The 22,554-nt window shown below is 46.0% G+C and overlaps 2 protein-coding genes across 2 annotated transcripts in view; one reads left to right on the forward strand and one right to left on the reverse strand.

Moving 5' to 3' along the window:
- Positions 1–899, forward strand: part of LOC137420870 (uncharacterized) — a 17,019-nt gene extending 16,120 nt beyond the window's left edge. The window contains exon 14 of the transcript XR_013622471.1: positions 776–899. The gene's annotated coding sequence lies outside the window, so the exon portion shown is untranslated. The remainder of the gene's footprint in view (positions 1–775) is intronic.
- Positions 1–20,791, reverse strand: part of RBM8A (RNA binding motif protein 8A) — a 21,642-nt gene extending 851 nt beyond the window's left edge. Inside the window, exons 1-5 of the mRNA XM_068106332.2 lie at positions 20,606–20,791; positions 20,340–20,399; positions 20,164–20,241; positions 8,171–8,307; positions 102–241 (exon numbers count right to left, since the gene is read on the reverse strand). Of these exons, the coding sequence (XP_067962433.1) occupies positions 102–241; positions 8,171–8,307; positions 20,164–20,241; positions 20,340–20,399; positions 20,606–20,672 (482 nt within the window). The 5' untranslated portion in view covers positions 20,673–20,791. The remainder of the gene's footprint in view (positions 1–101; positions 242–8,170; positions 8,308–20,163; positions 20,242–20,339; positions 20,400–20,605) is intronic.
- Positions 20,792–22,554: the final 1,763 nt, after the last annotated feature.

Here is a 22,554-nt window from a genome sequence, read left to right on the forward strand (position 1 = left end):
AGGGGGAATGGAAGAGAGTGGGTGGCAAAGGAGGGGGAGGAGTGAGTGAGCATATCAGGACATTGCTGATGATCAGCCCATTCATCCACTGTAATGCCCACCTCCTCCTGTGATGCTTCGGTGGGCCACGTACAAACGCCCAGTCCACGCTGATCTTCTGTCCCAGGAGGTCAGTGCCGTTTAAAGCATCCATTGCTGCTTGCGCCTCCTTAAAGGTCTCGTATTCAAGCAGGGCGTAACCCTGAGGGAGCATGCAGTAATTCAGCCAGGCAGGTTACAAACATCTCAGAGCCCACTGTGTATATCATAGTTGTCATAATTGTGAAAAACAGTGTTTGACACTCACCCAAAACTAATCAGTCCACACAAGACACCTTTTACAATTCAACATTGACGTCTTCACCTACTGCCTCACAATGATCAACCATAAAATGTCATTGCACAAACATAATAGGCATAGTACCAGTGATGAACTTTGGCCCTGTCCTTGGCTACCTACAACTACTCTTGTAGACCATCAACTTTTTAATTCTCAAAGAAAAAACAAGTACAAGGAAGTGGATTATGAAACTTTCAATTTAAGGTTTCCCCCGATACAGGTTATCCAAAAAAAAAGTTATTCGAATCGTTTCCCCACATGTTATTTTGTCCACTAGGGTTGATTTACTTGTGTGTGAAATTTGAGCTTGATTGGTGAATATTTCGAAGTCGCCCCATACTAAAAATTTAATCAATAATTTTTGCGCCTCTCTCTCTCTCTCATTCCTTGGTGGAGGAAGTGGAAACCATTCATTTTGAACTCCTGGACCAGCACACGACACATGATGGATGGGGAAAGGGATTTATGCATTGAAGATACACTTTTTCCAAGCTCAATTCAAGCTGACACCACGAGAAGCCAGGAGCATAACCGATTTGGCTCTGTTCGTGACTCTCGTTTACATCATGCAGTGGAACGAAGCGAAGCGCCCCTTGGAATTTGAGCCCCCTGCAAAGACATTCAACTTCTGTCAGACGCTTCCGGTCTTGCCGGCGAGGTTTTCGTTTATTCGCAGCTCTCCATCGAAATCGAAGTTAAGTAATTGTTCCCATTTGTATTTTCGTTATTTAAAAAAAAAAAAACAAACAAAAAAAAACTTTATATATAACTGTATTTAAAAACGATAACTTTATTTATTTTATGGTGTTGTACGTATCATGTGTCCCGAGGAAGATTTTCGGTGCAAATCTTTCATACCTGTATAGAAAATCGTGTTAAATCGTGCCTTGTACAGTGTACAACCTTGAGGCTTTGTTTTCCTCTCAGCAGTCCGTCGTTTGTGCTCCAATAACTTTAGTTCTCTGCTTTTCCCAGTCTTTTCACCCCATAGCCTACTTTCTTGTTTAAATTCAACTAAAAAAAACAAACCAAAAAATACATTTCCTTCTCTGTTCTCATTCGTTTATTCGTTCGTTCGTTCTTCGAACGACGTTCACTGTTATTACTGTTACTGTAAAAAAAAACACCGTTTAGAGGCCATTTTTCCCCGCAAAGCAGGGGTTGGCCTTTTCGGGGACCGTGGTTGTTGTTGTTTTTTGGTCCCCTTTTTGAAGCAGTTTTACGGCCGGATGCCCTTCCTGCCGCCAACCCTGTTTGTTTCCTTTTACGACAAGCAGGGAATTACCAGTGAACTGGTACTCAATTAGCCGACCTCGGAAGGATGACAGGCTGAGTCAACCCCCTGGCGTTAATTCAGCGATCGACCAGGATTCGAACCCAGGATCCTTGGATCCTAAGCTGGCACCCTAGCCGCTAGCCCAACACCAGGGTGTAATAACAGTTATTAGTGTTCACTGTTGTTCATCTCACTGTTCTCACTAGCGTCAATCTCACTGTTCACTGTCACAAATTGAGTACCAGTTCACTGGTAATTCCCTGTTTGTCGTTGAAGGCGGCAAAAAGGGTTGGCGTCAGGAAGGGCATCCGGCCGTAAAACATTGCTTCAAAAAGGGGACCGAAAAACAACAACAACCACGGTTCCCGAAAAAGGCCAACCCCCGCTTGCGGGGAAAAATGGCCTCGAAAGGTGGTTTTTTTTTTTTTAGTGTTCACTGTTAACGTTCACTGTTATTAACCTTATAATGTTTACACTTTCCCCTCAAGTTCTGTATTCCGTCATATATTATAACACCTTTTTCTTCTTCTTCTTTAAAAGGTTGCTTTCGACTTGCTCACCAAATCTATCCATCCCAAAAAAAAATTCCATCTCTTTCAGTGCCTCTTTTCTACATTCCTTAAACTCTCCTGCACTCCATCCAGCGTCCTAAAACGTATTTTTGACTCGAAGGTCACAAGAAACTCATTTTGCAATAAATGTTCGTTTCCCATTAATCGTACATTTTCTAAAATCCAATCTCACCCCTCCCCTCCAAATCTTCCCCATAACCCCTCCCATCCAAATCTTCCCCATCACCCCTCCCCTCCAAATCTTCCCCCTTGCCACTCCCCTCCTAATCCTCCCCATCACCCATCCCTTTCAAATCTCCCCCCTTTCCCCTTCTCTCCTAAACTCCCCCCACACCCCTCCAAGACTCCCCCTCGCCCCTCCCCTCCTTGACTCCCCCCTCACCCCTCCCCTCCAAATCTCCCCCATATCCCATCCCTTTCAAATCCCTCCCCTTGTCCCTTCCCTCCTAAACTCCCCACTCGCCCCTCCCCTTCAAATCTCCCCACCCTCATTTCTTCTCAATTTCCCCCCTCACCCCCCCTCCTCAAAGCACCCTCCCCACCTCTTCCCTCTTCCAACTCTCACCTCCATCTCCCTCGCTCTTCCTCCTCCTCAAATAACACCTCATTGTGCCTCACCCAATCACCATCAAACCTTTTGACCGCCCCATCCTTCCCTTTCTCCGAGCTATTCTGAAATCTCTGACACACCTTCAACAGCTCTCCCTACCTCTTCCACCTCTTACCCTACCCCTCCTCCCCCCTGTTCTGTATCCGATGCTCCCCCTTCCTCTTCATTAACGGTATGGACTTCAAACATCCGGGGCCTTCATTCAAACTCAACTGATCTCTCCATACAGGTTGCTTCTGTCAAACCAGACGTGATCTGCTGAACAGAAACTTTCCTCCTTCATGATGTCTCTGATTCCTTAGTATCTCTCCCGGGTTACTCCCTCCTCCGGTATGATAGACCTGGGCCTCGTCCTGGAGGTGGGGTTGCTATCTTTATCAAAAACTCTCTTCCTCACTCGCCCTGCACTGCACTCTCTCCACCTCACCCCCAGGAATACCTCTGGCTACGGCTTCCCCTTCGCTCCCACCTTTTATTCATGTGTGTTGTACCGTCCACCAAACAGTGATGACTCCATCAACATCTCGCTGTCTGATAATATGGACCAACTTCTGTCTACTCATCCTAACTCTCTCTTCCTCATATGTGGCGATTTCAATTGTCACCATGCCAGTTGGCTGGGTGTGGGTACCTCTCTCACCAGCCATGGCTCCTCAGCAAAGGACTTCTGCGACTCACTGGGACTGACACAATCTGTCAATTTCCCGACCCGGATCTCAGTCAAAGGAGCATCTTCTCTTCTGGACTTGGTTATGACTAACTTCCCTGAAAATGTCTGCTGCTCTTCTGCTCCAATCGGATCATCTGATCATGTGCTTGTTAAAGTGGACATCTCTCTGACCATTCTCAGGGAGCCTCCTCAGCGTCAACGAGTCTGGCATTTCACTCAGGCCAACTGGCACGGTCTTCAAGCAGCCATCAATCATCTGGACTGGTCTCCCATCTCTACCACCTCGACATCAACTCATCCTGGTGAATTCTTCCAAAGTAAATTGCTCTCATGCACAGATTTATCCCATCTCGTCTTCAGTTGTCATAGCCTTCCTCCTGTCCATGGTACACGGAATCTTGTGGTGAGGCTGTTGCCCAGAAACAACTTGCCTTCGTCTCCTGGAAAGCAAATCCAACGGAAGGAAATCTCATTTCCTTTTACAAAGCCCGAAACAAGTGTGTGTCCACCCTCAGGAGAGCCAGGAAACAATATCTCTCCGTTCTCAAGACCGAACTCTATCTGTCTCCCTCTTCCAAATCCTGGTGGCGTCTGGTCAAATCTGTTTCTGGTGTTTGTTCCCCCTCCATCCCCTCCCTTACCTCAAACGGCTACACAGCTGACTCCGCACGTGAAAAAGCTGAATGCCTCAACTCTGTGTTTGCCTCTAAATCTTGTGTCCCAAACCCATCCCTCTCTGTACCCACCGTACCCAGCTGCTCCTGGACTCCGTGTCCTTTCCTCCTGACAAGGTGGAAAAGTTTGTCAACCCTCGACTCTGATTCTGATTCTGCAACTGGACCTGACGGCATCAGCCCACGGGTCCTAAAATCCTGTTCTTCCGCTCTTTCACTCCCTCTCTCTGTTCTCTTCACCCTCTCTTTTGCTCAAGGTCAACTGCCATCTGCTTGGAAATCAGCCAACATCACCGCTTTGCACAAAAAAGGTGCAAAAACAGATCCTAGCAACTACAGACCAATCAGCCTTCTCCCAATTATCAGCAAAGTCATGGAATCCATCATTGCTTCGGATATGAAATCTTTCCTCTTCTCCAATGGCTTGATCTCTGATCATCAATTTGGTTTCAGACCAGGTCACTCTACTCTGGACATGCTGCTTCTGCTGTCTCAACAATGGATGGAGGTCCTCAATGCCAAACAGGAAATTAGAGCTGTCTCCCTCGACATATCACGTGCCTTCGATACGGTCTGGCACCCCGCTCTGCTCACCAAACTCTCCTCCTTTGGTATCCATGGAAATCTCCACGCAAGGCTGGCGGACTTCCTCTCTCGTCGTAGTCAACGTGTGGCCCTGAATGGGTTTCTCTCATCTCCTCTCCCTGTTCAGGCTGGAGTTCCCCAAGGCAGTGTTCTGGGCCCTGTGCTTTTTCTGGTCTTCATCAATGATCTCTCTGACTCTCTTGAAAATCCTCTCTATCTCTTTGCTGATGACTCCACTCTCTGCCGCTCCATTCCTCATCCCTCCTCACTCTCTGCAGACCTGGACAAAATCAGACTGGGCAAACAAGTGGAACATTTCTTTCAATCTTGACAAATCTCACACTCTTACGATGTCTCTCCGAAAAGACCGACTGGACAACCCTCCCATCTACTTTCTGAATAATCCTCTCCAAGAAGTTCTGTCACTCAAGCTTTTGGGTCTCACTATCTGCCATGATCTTTCCTGGGAAAACCACATTTCCAAGCTGGCCTCCAAAGCCAGTCGCCGACTGGGCATCCTCCGTCGTGCGAAGTCCTTCCTTCCTTGGCACACCTGAGCTCCTCACCACATACAAGGCTTTCATCCGCAGCTCAATGGAATACTGCTCTCCCCTCTGGGCTGGTGCTCCTGCCTCAAACCTAGCTCGTCTTCACGCTGTTGAAACCAAAGCGTTCAGAATCATTGGAATCTCCCACGATGACGCTATCTCCGAGGGCCTTTCACTTACTCACCGCAGGCAGGTTGGTGGTCTTTCCGTCTTCTACCGACTCCTCTCCGGCTTTGCTCCCCCAGCTCTCTCTGGGCTCTGTCCCCCAAATATTCCTGCAGGTCGCACAAGATCTGCCTGCAACCCTCTTATGGTTAAATTGCCAAAATCAAGACTCTCTTCTCACCTTCACTCCTTCATTCCTCTTTTCTCCCGCCTCTGGAACAAACTCCCTCACTCTCTTCAATCCCACTCCTCCCTCCAGGTCTTTAAAACGGCTGTCCACCACCATCTCTAATCTTCCCCAATCGAAAACCTTGATCTTTTCTACCCCCACTAATTTCACCCCAAATCCACTTTTTTGAGGTGACTTTTGTCTTCTTTCCTGGAAGTCCTTGGTGTCCTTGCGTTTTATACCTATCCTGCCTCCCCCCAGGCCCTCTGCCTCCCACACATCTCCCGATGTCCCTGCCCTCAAATGTTGTGCTTCCTCCCCTTCTCTCCCCATCTTGTCAACCGCTCCCACTTTTATATACTTTGTTTACTTGTTTGTTTGATTTGTTTGTTTGATAAATGTTAGCTCTTTCACGAGCCTCGACTCTGTATACAAAAAAATATATATATATTTTGGCCAGCAAAGCTTCCGCGGTCTTTTGCAGACATCTTTGGTTTCTCTCAGAGGACAGAGTTGCACTCGCCTTTTTCGACGACAGTGACCTGTCGAAGGTGCGCAGCATCGAAAAGCAGGTGCACTGTCTGAGTGACTGTTCACTCAGACAGTGAACAAAAAAAAAAAAGGATGGTCCAGAACCTACAATGTTCTCAGTTACCCGGCCTTCCTCAACGTCTCGAGATCACAAATGAAGTGGCAAACCTGAATTTGGAGGACCATCCGACAAAAAGGACCAGATCGTTCTTTGACGTCATGATGGAAGGGGAAAAGCGAAATCTCAAACTTTTCTAAAGAAACACCCCGGACAGTGAACTGATGATACTTTTTTCAACAAACATCGGGATCGGTCCTCTCGGATGAAAGTAGTAAATGATACGGTCACAAGGAAGAAGAAGAAGAAGTTGAAGAAGGAAGAATTTGGAATGGGGCATCAACCTGATCCAAAAGTACGAGACACTGACGAAAGACAAAGAACAGAAACGGTTCCTTCAACTGGTGGCAAATCACAGAAAAAAGCTCCACTCCATCAAAGGCAGCTCTATCATAGTTTTTCAAGCGAATGATAGTTTTAAGCTACGTGGGACCTCTGATTTATGAGTGCAACATGGGGCAACCCCAAAATATTGTTTTTTGTGAAAATAATTTCGTGTGCTTTTCATTTACGTATAAACCTGGTGTTGGTTTAGCGGCTAGGGTGCCAGCTTAGGATCCGAGGATCCTGGGTTCGAATCCCGGTCGATCGCTGAATTAACGCCAGGGGGGTTGATTCAGCCTGTCATCCTTCCGAGGTCGGCTAATTGAGTACCAGTTCACTGGTAATTCCCTGTTTGTCGTAAAAGGCGACAAAAACAGGGATGGCGGCAGGAAGGGCATCCGGCCGTAAAACATTGCTTCAAAAAGGGGACCAACAAAAACAACAACCACGGTGCCCAAAAAAGGCCAACCCCCGCTTTGCGGGGAAAAATGGCCTCTAAAGGTTGTTTTTTTCGTTTTTTTTCATTTACGTATAAAGGAATAAAAATAACCTTGTGGAAAAAGGAAATCTGTTCCTTTGGTTTTTTTTGGACCACCCTAACGTGTACATGTCCCATCGATGTAGTTGTGCATTTATGTTGTCTGTCAATATTTGGAACAGGTACGCAGCTAATTCAGGACGTACTTTGACATCATCATACATAAATAATGTCATCTCGGTGTTCTGGAGTGATCCAAAAAAGATAAACATGAGGTAACAAATCTGGACTATATTGGGCTGATTTGCAACTTCACAACCCATCCCTAAAGTCGCAGTGATAACGAATTGTGAGGACGAGCATTACCATGCATCTGCATGTTTGCATCGATCACTTCACGGTTAAAAAAAAAAAAAAAAAATCTTAATGTAATCTCAGGAAGAGCGAGGAGAGTAAAACGGTAATGAACCGACTGTGCAAAAGCACGTGCAACAAACAAGGAAATGGTGAGAGGGAGAGAGAGGGGAGGAGAGAGAGGGAGGATGAGTTCGGTGAGGTTAATGGGGGTAGAAATGTTCAAGGGTAGAGATTTAGGATTGCCATATTTGAGATGGTAGTGCACCACCTTATTGAAGGCCTGGGGGGGAAGAGTGGGACATAACTCCAGGAGGGCAATTCCACAGATGGAAGAAAAGAGGAACAAATGAGTGAAGGTGTGCACTGAGCCTGAATTTTGGGGATTTAAGGATGGGGTTACTGGAAGAATGCATCGATGGTTCGAGAAGCTTCACACAAATTAAGGTACTAAAATACTCTCGCCACAAGTTCTGGTTGACAGTTGAACTTTGAGTAATTTAGTGAGGGATTAGAGTGGGCGGTAATAATGTATCCACTCCTTGTTCGCGAGCCTGGACTCTGCTGTGAAAATGGTGGATCAAAGCAAGTAGTCTCTCCATACATGCAAGCATTGCAGGAATTACTTGCTCACCTTCCTAAAACAAGAAACTTGGAGGACTTTATCAATACAAATGTACAATTCACAATGCTAGAATAAACACCTGCACGGATCACCTTGAGATAACCTGTACGGCGATCGAGGTTTAGATGGACGTTCTTAATTTCTCCAAACTCAGCAAATTTATCATGGATGTTGTCCTCTTGGGCCTCTTCGTGCACACCCGTGATGAACAAGATCCAACCCTCGATAGCTGCGAAGATCAATAAGACATAAGCATCACGGTGATCACAAGTGAAGTGAGTTAACGGTATTTAAATAAATCCGTGCAATGAGACTTCCCACAAACAAAACTTGAGTTCATGGAACACCTTACTCCACAGTCTTCAGAATAAGGACATGCCTCCTCCTCCTCCTCCTCCTCCCCCCCCCCCCCCCCCCCTTGGGGGGAATTGCTGTCACTTCTCGGGATACTTTGGGTACCAGCGACGTCATAACAATGGTGCCGCTTTTCTCAGTACTCAGCGGGGCATTTCTCAAGAGGAATTTCCTCCTCCCCAAGGATGCCACCTGATGGGGATTGTCCGACGTCCGTGCTCTATCCTTTTTAAGCAAGGAAGCAGCACATACCATTTTTAAAGTCTTTGGTATGACTTGAAACGGTCCAAACCAGATGGGTGTTTTTTTTAGGAGACTTTGGCTCCTTACCCTACAATTTTGTTTGACTGCCAGACAGGGTAAAACAATACCTTACTCCATGCGTGCTTGGGATGAGATTCCGTACAATTTGCCAAAGAGCCAAAATACTGCTAAACCTCAAATTTCATCGGCAGGAGGTTTCAATTTGAACGATTCACACTCTTCTCTGACCCCAAGGCGATGGCTTCTTTTTCTCCTTCTGATAATGGATATCGTGTGGATGAACTCACGTGCCCAGTGTGCTACGAACTCTACAAAGAGCCCATTGCTTTGCCATGCGACCACTCGTTTTGTCGTGCGTGTATAGAGACATCATGGGAGAGAAGACACAGGTTGTGTTTGTCCAAATTGCCGTGAGGTTTTTCCACAAAAAAACAAAACTCAATAAGAATGTGATCATGGCCCACTTAGTGGAAAATATAAAGTTGAAAAAGAGTAAGGTTGGATTGGGGGTTGAGGTTCGAGGTGCAGAACATGGTGTGAGTGAAATCCAGGGGGCACAGAGACACTGAGGTTTGTAAGAGAGAGGCAGCCAAGAGGTGTGTACCTTGTGAGATCCTCTTCTGTGAGCAACACCTGAAGCCTCCAACAGAAAGGGCACAAACTGGTAGATCCTGAAGTGAAGATTGAGGAACTAAGATGCATTGAGCACGGAAAGCCAATCCTACTCGACTCGAAACAATCCTAAGGATGATGGGATCTTGATGTGCATCATATGCATGGGTGAAGAACATCAGGACCACAAAGTTGTTGGTGTGGAAACTGCTCATGCTGAACTTGAGGGTGTTTTGGTTGCAAAGTATCCTCAGGTAATGCAGAGCATTGCATCCAAACTACAGCTTTAGAGTTTCAGCAAGATGGAGCAAATAGAGAACTCGGGCAGAGATACTGAGGACATGTTGGAGGAGAAGTGAATGGCAGTGTGCCAATTTGTAAATGAATCTTATGGATCTGATGAAGAGTTAAATTAACAAGAGGAACATTGAGAAGTTTTCTCTTCTTGGGAAGCAGAGATAAACTGGAGCAGCAGATTGAGTCTCTACATGAAGGAAAATCTATGCTTCAGATAGCACTCCAGGAGCTGGAGGCCATTTCTTTTCTATAGGTTTCCAAGGGCAGGCTAAAAAAGGTCAAGACCATGTCAGACTTTAAATCTGTGATGACAACACCGCTCACTGTTCTGGACTTCTCAAAGAAAAATTTGGACGTGCTCATCAAGCTTACGAACTTCCTGGAGAAAATACAGACTGCCTGGGGGTTATGCGTTGAGAAAGGCGAGCCCGGCGGCACTTCGTGGCTGCCTGGTGAACGAGCTAACCCAAGATGTTTCGTCGAAGGCATCTACTAGGGCCTTGTGGTTGCGTTCTTCCTGTTCGCTGTACGCGCTGTATGCTGAGTCGGTTGCACCGGCACGTGTGGATTCGCTCGCTTCATGCAGGTCTTACTACATGGAGAATGACCTTCATCGGATCGTTGCAAACAGTGGGTGGGTTCCCCCATCTCTTGCTGGAGAGATTCTTCTTCTTCTTTTTTTTATGTTAAAGGCTCCAGACGCGGACTATATAATCCTCAGAGGCCAGGCCTAAATAAAAGAGCTGCAATGATATAAACGTGAAGAAAGAGAATAGTCTGAGCTTTTGAGAAAGTAAAAAAAATCTGGTTTTTGAAAAGGGGAAGGTCGTAAGTGTTTGGAAAGACATGAGAAGGTAAAGAGTTCCAGAGTTTGGCAGTGGTGGTGAAGAAACAAACATCATAATGGCCCACCCTTGAGTTGGCAATGGTCACACAATAATCATGCAATGTAGTAACTTGTCGAGTATTCCGTGGTCTCGCTAATGGTGGAGGTACACAAGCAGCAAGTTCTTGGGAGCAGAAACCAAAGTAATATCTGTAGAAAAGAGAAAGAGACCCAACTTTGTGGCGCAATTCGAGCGGGTCAAGTTTTGAGGTCAGATTGGGAGAGTTGATAAGTCGGATTACTTTGGATTGAATTCTGTCCAGTAAGTACGTGGAGCTAGAACCTCCCCAGATGTGAGAGCAATACTCTATACAAGGACGAATCAATCCTTTAAATAGATGAAGCAACTGTTGAGAGGAGAAGAATCTTTGACTTCTGAACAGGACTCCCAGTTTCTTCGAGGCAGACTTAGCTATTTGGGTAATGTGTGGATTCCAGGATAAATTTGTTAGGGTAATACCTAGTAGGCTTATTGTATCACATGGTGTAATTGTGGAGCTTTCAAAGGAGATTGGAGAGTTAAGAGGAGTTTTAGAGAGAGAGAGAGAGATGTGAAGAAATTAAGCTTTAGAAGCATTAAACTTAACTTGATTGCATTTGCCCCACTGGGAAATCTTGTCAAAATCCGAATTTAAAGAGGTGGCTATGATCAAACGAGATGTAGATCGAGTGAGGGAAGATGGAGCAGATGGGAAAACCATGGAGGAATGTAACGTTGAGTCATCGGCAAAAAAGTGCATTTGGTTATTAGTAGAAGAAAGGTCATTGATAAAAAGAAGGAAGAGTGTTGGAGACAGGCCAGAACCCTAAGGGACACCACTGTTGATAGGGAAGGAATGTTGAACCATCAACGATTATAGAGATAGAGCGGATGGAGAGAAAGCTAGATATGAGAGAGCAGAGTGAACGAGGAAAGCCGAAAGAGGGAAGATTGAATATCAGACCCCGATGCAAAACTCTGTCAAAGGCTTTTGAGATATTAAGGCCAACAACAAAGGAGTCCCTAAAGACCCTCAGAGAAAAGGCCCAGACATTTGTAATGTAAGAAAGGATATCACCAGTAGATCTTGCCTTATGAAAGCCATATTGATGGTCAGATAGAAGACTGTGGGATTCAAGATGCTTGAGGAAATGGTTATTGAGAAGTCATTCAAAGACTTTTAAGACAGTAGAAGTCAGAGCAATAGGACGGTCATTGGAAGGGTTTGAACGATCACCCTTTTTAAAAATAGGTTGTAGCAAGGCATGTATCCAGGAAAGAGGAAAAGTTTGGGTTTTTAAACAAAAACGAGCAAGTTCAAGAGCAAGTTCTGAAGCACACTCTTTCAAGACATGAGGAATAATGCCATCTTGTCCGTATGCCTTTCTTGCGTCCAGAGAGAGGAGTACTTTTTTGACTGCATGAAAGGGGCATCGTGTGAGGAGAGGCAGTTCTTTCCAGGGAAATTCAGAAAAGAAGTTTCATAAACCAGTCCAGTCGCTGCTATTGAAATGCCAATACTGGCATTTAGTCGGAGCAGTTGGAGGAGAAGGAGTGGTGGCAAGAAAAGTGATGTTAACACGATTGTGGTCAGAAGAACCAATTGGAGGTGAAATTGTGTAGTTGTAACGCAATGGATTGGAGGTGAAGAACAAATCCAAAGTATTGGAAGAGTGGTCATGACGATCGGGGATATAGGGTGGGTGATAATTTGTTCCAAATCATTAAGTATGGATAATGTAAGAGCTTCAACTCCACCAATATCCATGTGGGAAGATTTCAACCACTCCCTGCGGTGTACATTGAAGTCTCCTAAATAGAGGAATTCTGCTCTAGGGTGTTCCGATGTCATGGCCTCATAGCAGGAATTAAGATAGTCAAGGAAAGCGATAAAGCTTGTAGAGTTGGGAGAGCAGCAAGTGAAACAGAGAAAAATAGTGATGGCCGGGAGACAAATCTTAAGCTAGATGACATCAAAGTTTAGAGATTTGAGGTCCACAAGGCGTACAGCAGGTGTGTTGATGTTGGAGTAGATACAGACTCCTCCTTTGAAGCGGATTCGTGAGTGAATGTTGTAGTTTGAAATGTCTAAGGAATTAACAATAACATCATGTGACAATGGGGTCTCTGAATATGAATGAATGAATGATCGTTTTAAGGCCATTTTCCCCGCTAGAGTGGGGGTTAGCCTTGCGGGCCCCATGACAATCATGGTTCCCTGTTTGAGGCAATGTTTTTATGGCCGGATGCCCTTCCTGACGCCAACCATTGGTCACGCTCTTACGATGCGCAGGGATACGGTGTACCTTTTCTAAACCGGGGTACACACCGTGATCATTCATCCCAGCAAGCTGGTACTCAATTTGCCGACCTCGGAAGGATGACAGGCTGAGTCAACCCCCCTGGCGTTAATTCAGCGATCGCCCGGGATTCGAACCCAGGATCCCAAGCCGACACCCTAACCGCTAAGCCAACACCAGGCTCTCTGAGAGAAGCGATATTAGGAGGAGCTTGCGAGATGATGCTCAACAGATGAAAGATTCGAAGAAAGACCACCAAAGCTGATGAAATAGATTCAGGTTGATTCAACAGGCAATTCAACAGTTGAATTTTGGGGGGGGGGGGGGGGACAATACGACTACAGCCTCAACCCCCCCCCCCCCTCCCCTTCCTCTCGTGGGCAGTAGGGGCAAGCAGGTCACCGGAGATTCTTCGCACCCCATAACGCTGGGAAGTAGGCGCCATTAACTTTTCAGACTTTTTCATATTTAATTGGATGATGTGAGGAAATGAGAGGAAAGAAGTAAAGAAGAGAGTATGTGAAGGTGAGGAGTGAAAATGAGTAAGAAAAGTGTGTGATGTTTGTTTGCGAGCGAGAGAGGTTGAAGCTAGCCTGGTAGCTATAGTTTGAGTGAGACAAAGTGAGACCAGCAATCCTGACATGGAGAGTGTAAGATGGTTCCGGGCACCACGTTAACGCTCCTAAGTCAGGACGGCAGTACTACCCTGGGCAGTTGCTGCCTACAACCTACTACCTAAAATACTGGTCCAACCAAATGCGTGTGTTTTTGGAGACACAATCTCCTTACTGGATGGCCGTTGGCTTCCAATGGGAGCTCATCCACCGTTTGACAGGTATTGTTTTTAGTCCTGCAGCATGTCACAGTTACCCTCCCCACTAACAAAGCCAGTGAGGATAGTCAGTTTAGTCGCAGACTACCCAACCATGCGGCATGTAGCATTGGGTTACATGGTACCAGCGGCAGTCAAAAGACTGACCTGACTGCTTTTCTTGCTGCCAATTGTGCTTTTCTGTGGTTGGGGTGAAGCCAAGGAGGCAGTGCTTAGCATGGGTTTCGCATGGCCGAAGACAGCTGCTCGTCTAGTATCGCGAGTGGCTTGGGCAGGGTTGGGGTTGGCAGGGCACTGTACATAATCCCTTGTTCCAAGACAGGCACTGTACATACAGTGCACTACTCCTGCCAATATCATTTTTATTATGAAATGGAATTTATACTTTGTATCAACTGCTTATTTTTAGGATTTTGATTAGAGCCTTTAAAATAGGCACAGTACTGTATAAGTGTACTTTGTAAAACCCACACAATTCAATAATTGGTTCACGAGTTATCAAATTTCTGGCCTCCAAAGCCAGTCGCCGACTGGGCATCCTCCGTCCTGCGAAGTCCTTCCTTGGCACACCTGAGCTCCTCACCACATACAAGGCTTTCATCCACAGCTCAATGGAATACTGCTCTCCCCTCTGGGCTGGTGCTCCTGCCTCACACCGAGCTCGTGTTCACGCTGTTGAAACCAAAGCATTCAGAATCATTGGAATCTCCTGCGATGAAGCTAACTCCAAGGGCCTCTCACTCACTCACCGCAGGCAGGTAGGTGGTCTTTCCGTCTTCTACCGACTCCTCTCTGGGCTCTGTCCCACAAATATTCCTACAGGTCGCACAAGATCTGCCTGCAACCCTCTCATGGTTAAACTGCCAAAATCAAGACTCTCTGCTCACCTTCACGCCTTCATTCCTCTTTTCTCCCACCTCTGGAACAAACTCCCTCACTCTCTTCAATCCCACTCCACCCTCCAGGTCTTTAAAACAGCTGTTCACCACCATCTCTTCTCTTCCCCCATCCAAAACCTTGATCTTTTCTACCCCCGCTAATTTCACCCCAATTCCACCTTTTTGAAATACCAACTTCTGTCCTGGAAGTCCTTGGTGTCCTTGTGTTTTATACTTCTCCCACCCCCCCCCCCCCCCTTCCCACACCTCCTCCCCCCCCCAAGCCCTCTCCCTCCCACACATCTCCCTGCTCTCAAATGTTGTGTGCTCTCAAGTGTTTGTGTGCTTCCCCTTCTCTCACCATCTTGTCTTCCGCTCCCTCTTTTTAGATATTTTGTTTGTCTGGTTGATTTGTTTGTGAAGTAAATGTCAGCTCTTTCACGAGCCTCGATTCAGTATACAAAAAAACAAAAGTGACCACTATACTCGTCATGTGTGTGCATCTGTCTGTGTGTGTGTGTGTCTGTCTGTCTGTCTGTCTGCAGCACAACTACCCGATGATATCATCTGATCTTGATGAAACTTGGGTGGGAGGTTGATATCATGATCTAGTTGTGTCCTGCCTAGAGTGGGCGTATTTCGCCCATTGTGGGCGGAGCCACGCCCAAAAAAGATGTCTTTTTAGGGGGTAGGCCTAATCGATTTCAAGCTACATCTTCTCCGAGGGACTTGGTGGAATCTGATGGGTTTCGGTATTTGGTTAGGCCAATGTCATGTGTCCAGCACCACGGAGCTCAATTTTTTATTTTCGCCCCAAGGTCAAGGTCACAAGGTCACGAAATTTAGAAAAGTCGTTTTTTGATGGTTTTATTATTGTTCTCTCCACAGTCCCTCGGTCCCTCGAGTGACGGGGCTTGCTTCGATCTCTCCACGGCATCAAAGTTTGAGTGTTTTCCCGTTCGTTTCGTTGTCAAATTTCCGCTGCGTATTTTGTTGTGTGTGTGTTATTGTGTTTCTATTTGGTTTTGGTTTTGTAGTTTTGCTAATTTGTGTGTAATTAGTCGTTTCTTTGTTCGCGTCTCGTGCGGCCTCCTCGTCTCGACTTGTGCCCCGCCCCCTATATCTCGTTTTTCTTTCACCTCTGCTCCTGCTTTCTCAAATCCACGTTCTCACTTAGAGACTTTTCCCAGATTGTTTTCATGGTTTTGTTTAAATATTTATTTAAATATGTTTAAACCGCAGCCGTGATGCTGACGCCCCCCCCCCCCCCCCGCCCCCCAGAATTTCCATGTTTTAAACGTTTCCCAGTGTGTACCCTGGATAAGAATAGGTACGCCGTATCCCTGCGTGTCGTAAGAGGCGACTAAGAGGGTTGGCGTCAGGAAGGGCATCCGGCCATAAAAACATTGCCTCAAAAAGAGAACCATGACAATTACAGCTACATGTGGGCAGGGTACAGCCCGAAGTGGAGATCGGTTTCTGAGGTTTGGGACATGGAATGTAGGGACAATGACAGGGACATCAGGAGAAGTGGTGGAAGTATTGGTCAGAAGAAGAGTGGACATATGTTGTGTGCAAGAGACGAGATGGAAGGGAAGTGGTGTGAGAATGGTGAAGGGTAGGCAGGGACAGAAATACAAGTTTGTGTGGTAAGGGTGCCTGGAGGGCGTGAATGGTGTTGGTGTCCTGTTTTCTGAGGAGTTTGTAGACAGTGTGGTGAGTGTGACTAGAGCGAGTGATAGGTTGATGATGGTGAAAATGATGATTGGAAAGCTCTTGGTGAACGTCATCTCGGGATATGCTCCGCAGGTTGGTCGAAGCGATGAAGAGAAGGACAAGTTCTGGTGTGCGATAGAGAAGCTGATGGAAAACGTGAAAGATGAGGAAGTTGTTGTGGTAGGAGGAGACCTAAATGGACATATGGGAAGGAGTATGGATGGTTTTGACGGAGTTCATGGGAGTTACGGATATGGTGTGAGAAATGGAGAAGGTGAAAGGATTTTGGAGTTTGCTGATGGAGCTGATTTGTTGATTTGTAATACTCAGTTCCAGAAAGAGGATAATAAGCTTGTTACATACACGTCAGGTGGGTCGACGACAACCGTTGACTACCTGATGGTGCGTAGGCGAGATAGGGGGCACCTCCGGGACACAAAGGTGATCCCGGGGGAGGAGGCTGTTTCACAGCACTTGGTTGTCTGCGACGTAAGGGTGAAAGGTGCGAGGAGAGCTCGGCGGGTGAAGTACCAACCGAGAATGAAGGTGTGGAGGTTGAAAGAGGTGACAGTAAGGGAGGCATCAAAAGAGAGGCTGTGTAGGGTCGAGGATGATGTGGTTGAGCTTGAAAGTGGTTGGATGTCAATGAAAGCTAGTCTGTTGGGAGCCGTTGGGTGAGGTATGTGGATGGACAAAAGGACCACCGAGGCACTCGGAAACATGGTGGTGGGATGATGAAGTTGGAAAGAGGATTGACGAGAAGAGTAAGAAGTTCAAGGAGTGGCAGAAGGCGAAGGGTACGGGAGCAGAAACAGCAGAGCATGAAAGTTATAAGGCAGCCAGGAAGGCTGCAAAGAAAGAGGTAGCAAAGGCGCAGGAGGCATGTAGGAAAATGTTCGGAGAACGCTTGGATTCGGAAGAGGGTCAGAAAGCAGTATTCAGGATTGCAAAGCAGATAGCGAAAGAGAGGTGTGATGTGATGGAGGTGAGTTGCTTGAAGGATGAAGTGGGACAAATCGTTGTCGACCCAGATGGAATTAAAGGAAGATGGAAAAGATATATGGAAATGCTGTTGAATACAGAGAATGAATGGGATGGCAACATAGAGAGTAACCCAGTTTTAGGACCGGCAGAGAAGATAACTGAGAAGGAAGTTGAGGAAGCGATAAAAGCAATAAAAAAATAACCACCTTTAGAGGCCATTTTTCCCCGCAAAGCGGGGGTTGGCCTTTTTCGGGAACCGTGGTTGTTGTTGTTTTTCCGTCCCCTTTTTGAAGCAATGTTTTACGGCCGGATGCCCTTCCTGACGCCAACCCTTTTTGCCGCCTTTAACAACAAACAGGGAATTACCAGTGAACTGGTACTCAATTTGCCGACCTCGGAAGGATGACAGGCTGAGTCAACCCCCCTGGCGTTAATTCAGCGATCGACCGGGATTCGAACCCAGGATCCTTGGATCCTAAGCCGGCACCCTAGCCGCTAGCCCAACACCAGGGTCGAGCGGGAGGGCCGACGGTAAAAGCAATGCGATGCCGACGGTAAAAGCAATGCGATGCCGACGGTAAAAGCGATAAAAGCAATGAAGGGTAGAAAAGCGGGAGGGCCGACGGGAGTTGTGGGAGATATGTTGAAGGCAGCAGGAAGTTGGGGTGTGAAGAGAATGACAGAGATCTGTAATCTGGTGGTGAAAGAAGGCCGCATTCCAGTGGATTGGGAACTGAGTACCCTCGTCCCTCTATACAAGGGGAAAGGTGACCCTCTGGAGTGTGGCTCGTACCGAGCGATAAAGTTATTGGAGCATGGAATGAAGGTATTGGAAAGGGTGTTGGAGAGGAGGATAAGGAAGAAAGTGAAGATCGACGAAATGCAGTTTGGATTCATGCCAGGAAGAGGAACGACAGACGCACTTTTCATTGTGAGGCAGTTGCAGGAGAAGTACATGGAGAAGAGGAAGAAGTTGTTTCTTGGGTTTGTTGATCTGGAGAAAGCATTCGATTGGGTTCCACGCAAAGTATTGACATGGGCATTGAGGAAGTTAGGAGTGGAGGAATGGTTGATCAGAGTAGTGATGGCAATGTACAAAAGAGCGCACACAGCTGTAAGGACGAAGGACGGGAACAGTGGTGAGTTTGAGGTGAAGGTGGGAGTGCATCAGGGGTCGGTACCAAGTCCACTACTATTTGTAGCTGTGATGGAGGTGCTGGCTCAGAACGTAAAGGAGGGTTTACCGTGGGAGTTGTTGTATGCAGATGATCTGGTGTTGATTGCGGAAAGTATGGATGGACTGAAGGAAAAGATGAACACGTGGAAGGAATGTATGGAGACAAAAGGTCTGAAGGTGAATATTGGAAAGACGAAGGTGATGGCAAGTGGTAAAGCATGTGGTGAGGTGGAAAGAACTGGGAAGTGGCCCTGTGCTGTGTGTAGGAAGGGTGTCGGAGTGAACTCCATTCAGTGTACAATGTGCGCTGAGTGGGTTCATCAAAAATGTAGTGGTCTGAGAGGGTCATTAACCAGTGTGGCAGCTACATTCAAATGTAAGGTGTGCACAGAGGGAGCTGCAGATGGAGGAAATGTTGAGTTGGATCTTGGAGACGGCGTGAAGCTGGAAGGTGTGAAAACATTTTGCGACCTCGGAGACATGCTGAATGGAGAAGGTGGATCAGACTCGGCAACGGTTGCTCGAGTGAGATGTGCATGGAAGAAGTTTCGGGAATTGAGTGGCGTGCTGATGATGAGGGGAGTGTCGTTGAAGCTGAAGGGAAAGGTGTATGCTGCATGCATGTGTGAGAAGTGTTATGATTTATGGGAGCGAGACATGGGTAATGAACGTAGAGCAGCAACGAAGGTTGGAAAGGATGGAAATGCGAATGGTTCGACGGATGTGCGGAGTATCGTTGAGAGAGAGGAAGACAAATGATGAATTGCGAAAGATGATGGGAATAGAGCCTGTGATTGATGCTGTGAAGAGGAACAGGTTGAGATGGTTTGGTCATGTGTTGAGGAAGGATGAAAGTGACTGGTTGAGAAGAGTGATGGAAATGAATGTAGAAGGAAGTAGAAGACGGGGAAGACCGAGAAAGACTTGGCTAAAGATGGTGGAAGAAGAAATGCGGGCAAGGGGGTTAACAAGGAGAGATGCAGAAAATAGGGCAAAATGGAGAAGATTGTCATGGGGACCGCAAGGCTAACCCCCGCTCTAGCAGGGAAAATGGCCTTTTAAAATGCATGTTGTTTTGTTGTTATTACATTGTTCGCTTCCTGATAGGGTGAAATGTCGTACATGATCTTATATTATCACATACATCATGAAATACAAGTTTTCCAACAAATTTCAGAATCTTCGACCTTTGACCTTTGAAGGTCACAAAGGTCAAATTTGCAAAGTTGTCGGAATCGAACCGAATTTTCGGTATTGTGTAGCTAACTAACCTCTTAACTGATTATACATCATTTCTATCTCATTTCAAGGTCAGTAACCTTCATTTTGACATTTCAAGGTCACAAAGGTCAAATTTTCAAAGTTGTCCTAATCGAACCAAATTTTTGGTATTGTGTAGGGCAAAGGGGGGCATTAAGCTCCAGGGGGAATTAGGCTCCACTACATTGTAATTGGATTATATTTTATTCATGATACACCGGCCATGTTCTCAAGTGACTCAAGAACCAATCAGAATGAGTTTTCTTGTACAGGAAGTTATTATAAAATGCTATTTACAATGTCGTGGAGCCTAATGCCCCCTGGAGCTTAATGTCCCCCTTTGCCCTATCTAACTAGTATCATAACAGATAATACATTCCTATTTATATATTTTGAATGTCGGTTTTGACTTTTAAAGGTCACAAAAGACGGCCATTTCAAAGTAGTCCGTCCTTTGTCATTGAATACCGCTCGCTCATGTCCATGAACCATCGTCGTCTCCTGACTTGTTTAAAACAAATCCAAAACGATCAATTGACACTTACACCTCTGTGGTCCTGGTTCGTCTCCATCCTGTTCAACCGAATCGTAATCCTCCTTCCTCCTGCCCCTGTTTCCATCATCTGAAACACATCGAGACGTGCGAAGAACGCGCCCTCAGTGTCGTCCTTCTAATCGATGAAATAAGGAGAATGAATCACCAAAGAGGTGCCGAGCATACCTCCAACGAATCCTCTTCCTTTCCTTCGTTTGGCCTTTTCCTTGAGTTTATGAATACTTTCTGCAACAAAATTAAATTCAATCACAATTAACTCCGAAATAGCAAAATAAAAAGCGGTTTCATATTATCAACACAAATTAACGATAGTCTCCAGATATCTGCAACTAGGCCCCAAGCGTCGGAATGGCGACCAAGACCAAGCGTGCCGATCGAACGACACACAACACACCCTTAGCGCATGAACCTTCCTCGGTTTAATTAGTTACCGTCTCCTTCATCATCCATTTCGAAATCTTCCCCGCCAGCCTCATGAAGATCCAATACGTCCGCCATGGTCGATGTGAGCCGCTGTGCTGTGCTTCTTCCTCGTAGTTTTCAAAACTAACAATGCCCCCAGGCCCCAAGGCAGCAGTATAATATACACACAAGTGCAATACGACCGGAAGGAGCGCAACCCGGTATAAAATAAAAACGTCATCGTCGTTTTATTTATCTTTATTTAAAAAAAAACCGAATGTTTTCACAATAAATAAACAAAAAGAATGTTCAAAAATAACTAACATCACGAGCCATCCCCCTGTACACGTTAAGTGTTTGTGCTGCTAAGAACGGCGTCATGGCCGAACACAGTGCACGAAAATAAAAAACGAAACATTAAATCCCAGTAGCCATGGAATTTGAGAACACCTTTTTTTGTATAACGACCTATCAGGTCACATGTGTGGTATAAGGGCCTGTTTGTCTGAGGAGGGTCTGTCCGTCTGAACAGGATATCTCAAAAACTTGTGGACGAGGTGGTAAGGTGACAAGAACAAGTTTACAAGGTGATTCGATTTTGGTTCAGGTCTGAATCAGTAGGATACAAAATGTAAACTGTTCACCGAGCGGATGTATGCTCTCCACCAAGTGCCGCCCATTCGCAAGGTCTTCAACCGAAATGTTATGGAATTATTTTCCCCCATGTGGGACTGGTGCTGCTTCTTCCATCCTCATCCCTCTCGTCATTAAATCCAAGGTCTTCTTTATCATTGGCTGTTCCAAGAAGCAGACTCGAGCCTCGGAGCAGGTAAACTGGTGGCTGAGCATTGTATGTTAACTGTCTATTATCAAAGTCTGTTAACTGTCTCTTATTCTTGCAGAGGATGTCATCTCGTGTTTTCCTCGTCCTAGGCTTCCAGGTCTGTTGCCTACCACCACCACCACCATTTCCACTTGAGATGACCCTGTACCCTTTCTCCGAAACCCTTTTTACCTCCTTTTTGGGTTGTATCGTTTCTACAGCAATCTATCAACTAGATACACTAAAAGTTGCAGGATTCGTCCAAAAGGACGTTACGCAAAGTTACCCTTAACCATCGGCTCTGGGCTCAATTGCTAACCACCACAAACCGTCGGTTTGGCCATTCCCAGCCAAGGAGTTGCATCATGAAGTGTGCCGTCCCTCAGATGGACGTTAAGCCAGGCGTCACATGTGCTTGCATTAGTTGGACAAAGGTCCCAGTTTTTCATTGAAGGTAGATGAGTTAGTACCAGAACCTAAAACAAACGATAAATTCCTCCCCAAGTGACGTTCATTCGAACTGAAGTTCTGCACAGCCGGTTCGTGAAAGAAATTGGTCAAAAAACCTTTTCCGGCCTACCCACCAAGAAAGTGGCAATAATTTCGGCCATTGAAAGAATAGGAGGAGGTAGTAGTAGTGGTGGTAGTGGTAGTGGTAGTGGTAGTAGTAGTAGTAGTAGTAGTAGTAGTAGTAGTAGTAGTAGTAGTAACAACAACAACATTTCTCCCATTTACATACATCTTCACACTCCAGCTTTGGTACCACTCTGCCGTTTTCTCTTCCATGAACCTCAATCTTGTCGAAAAAAAACCCCAAAAACTCTGCCTTCAGAACTTCAACCAAACAGCAAATGCAATTCATTCAAGTAAAAATTTGATTCCGAAACCCACTCTGCCTGATGCGACGCCATCCCACACTTCCAATTAATGTTCTTTATGGGAAGGGATGGGAAGGGGACAAGATGGATGGAGAGGTCAATTTGCAAACAAAGTCTCGATCCAGCTTTAAACCCAAAGTGTCAAAATAAAATAGAACGAAAAAGTAGAATCCGACATGAATGAATGCGTCTGTCAATGGATACGCCTCGGAGGTTAACCCAATGTTACGTTTGATCTCAATTAAACGTCACATGAAAAATTAAAAGGTCAGGGAGG

The sequence above is a fragment of the Myxine glutinosa genome, chromosome 2, assembly GCF_964187855.1.
Source record: "Myxine glutinosa chromosome 2, kmMyxGlut1.1, whole genome shotgun sequence".
NCBI lineage: Eukaryota > Metazoa > Chordata > Myxini > Myxiniformes > Myxinidae > Myxine > Myxine glutinosa.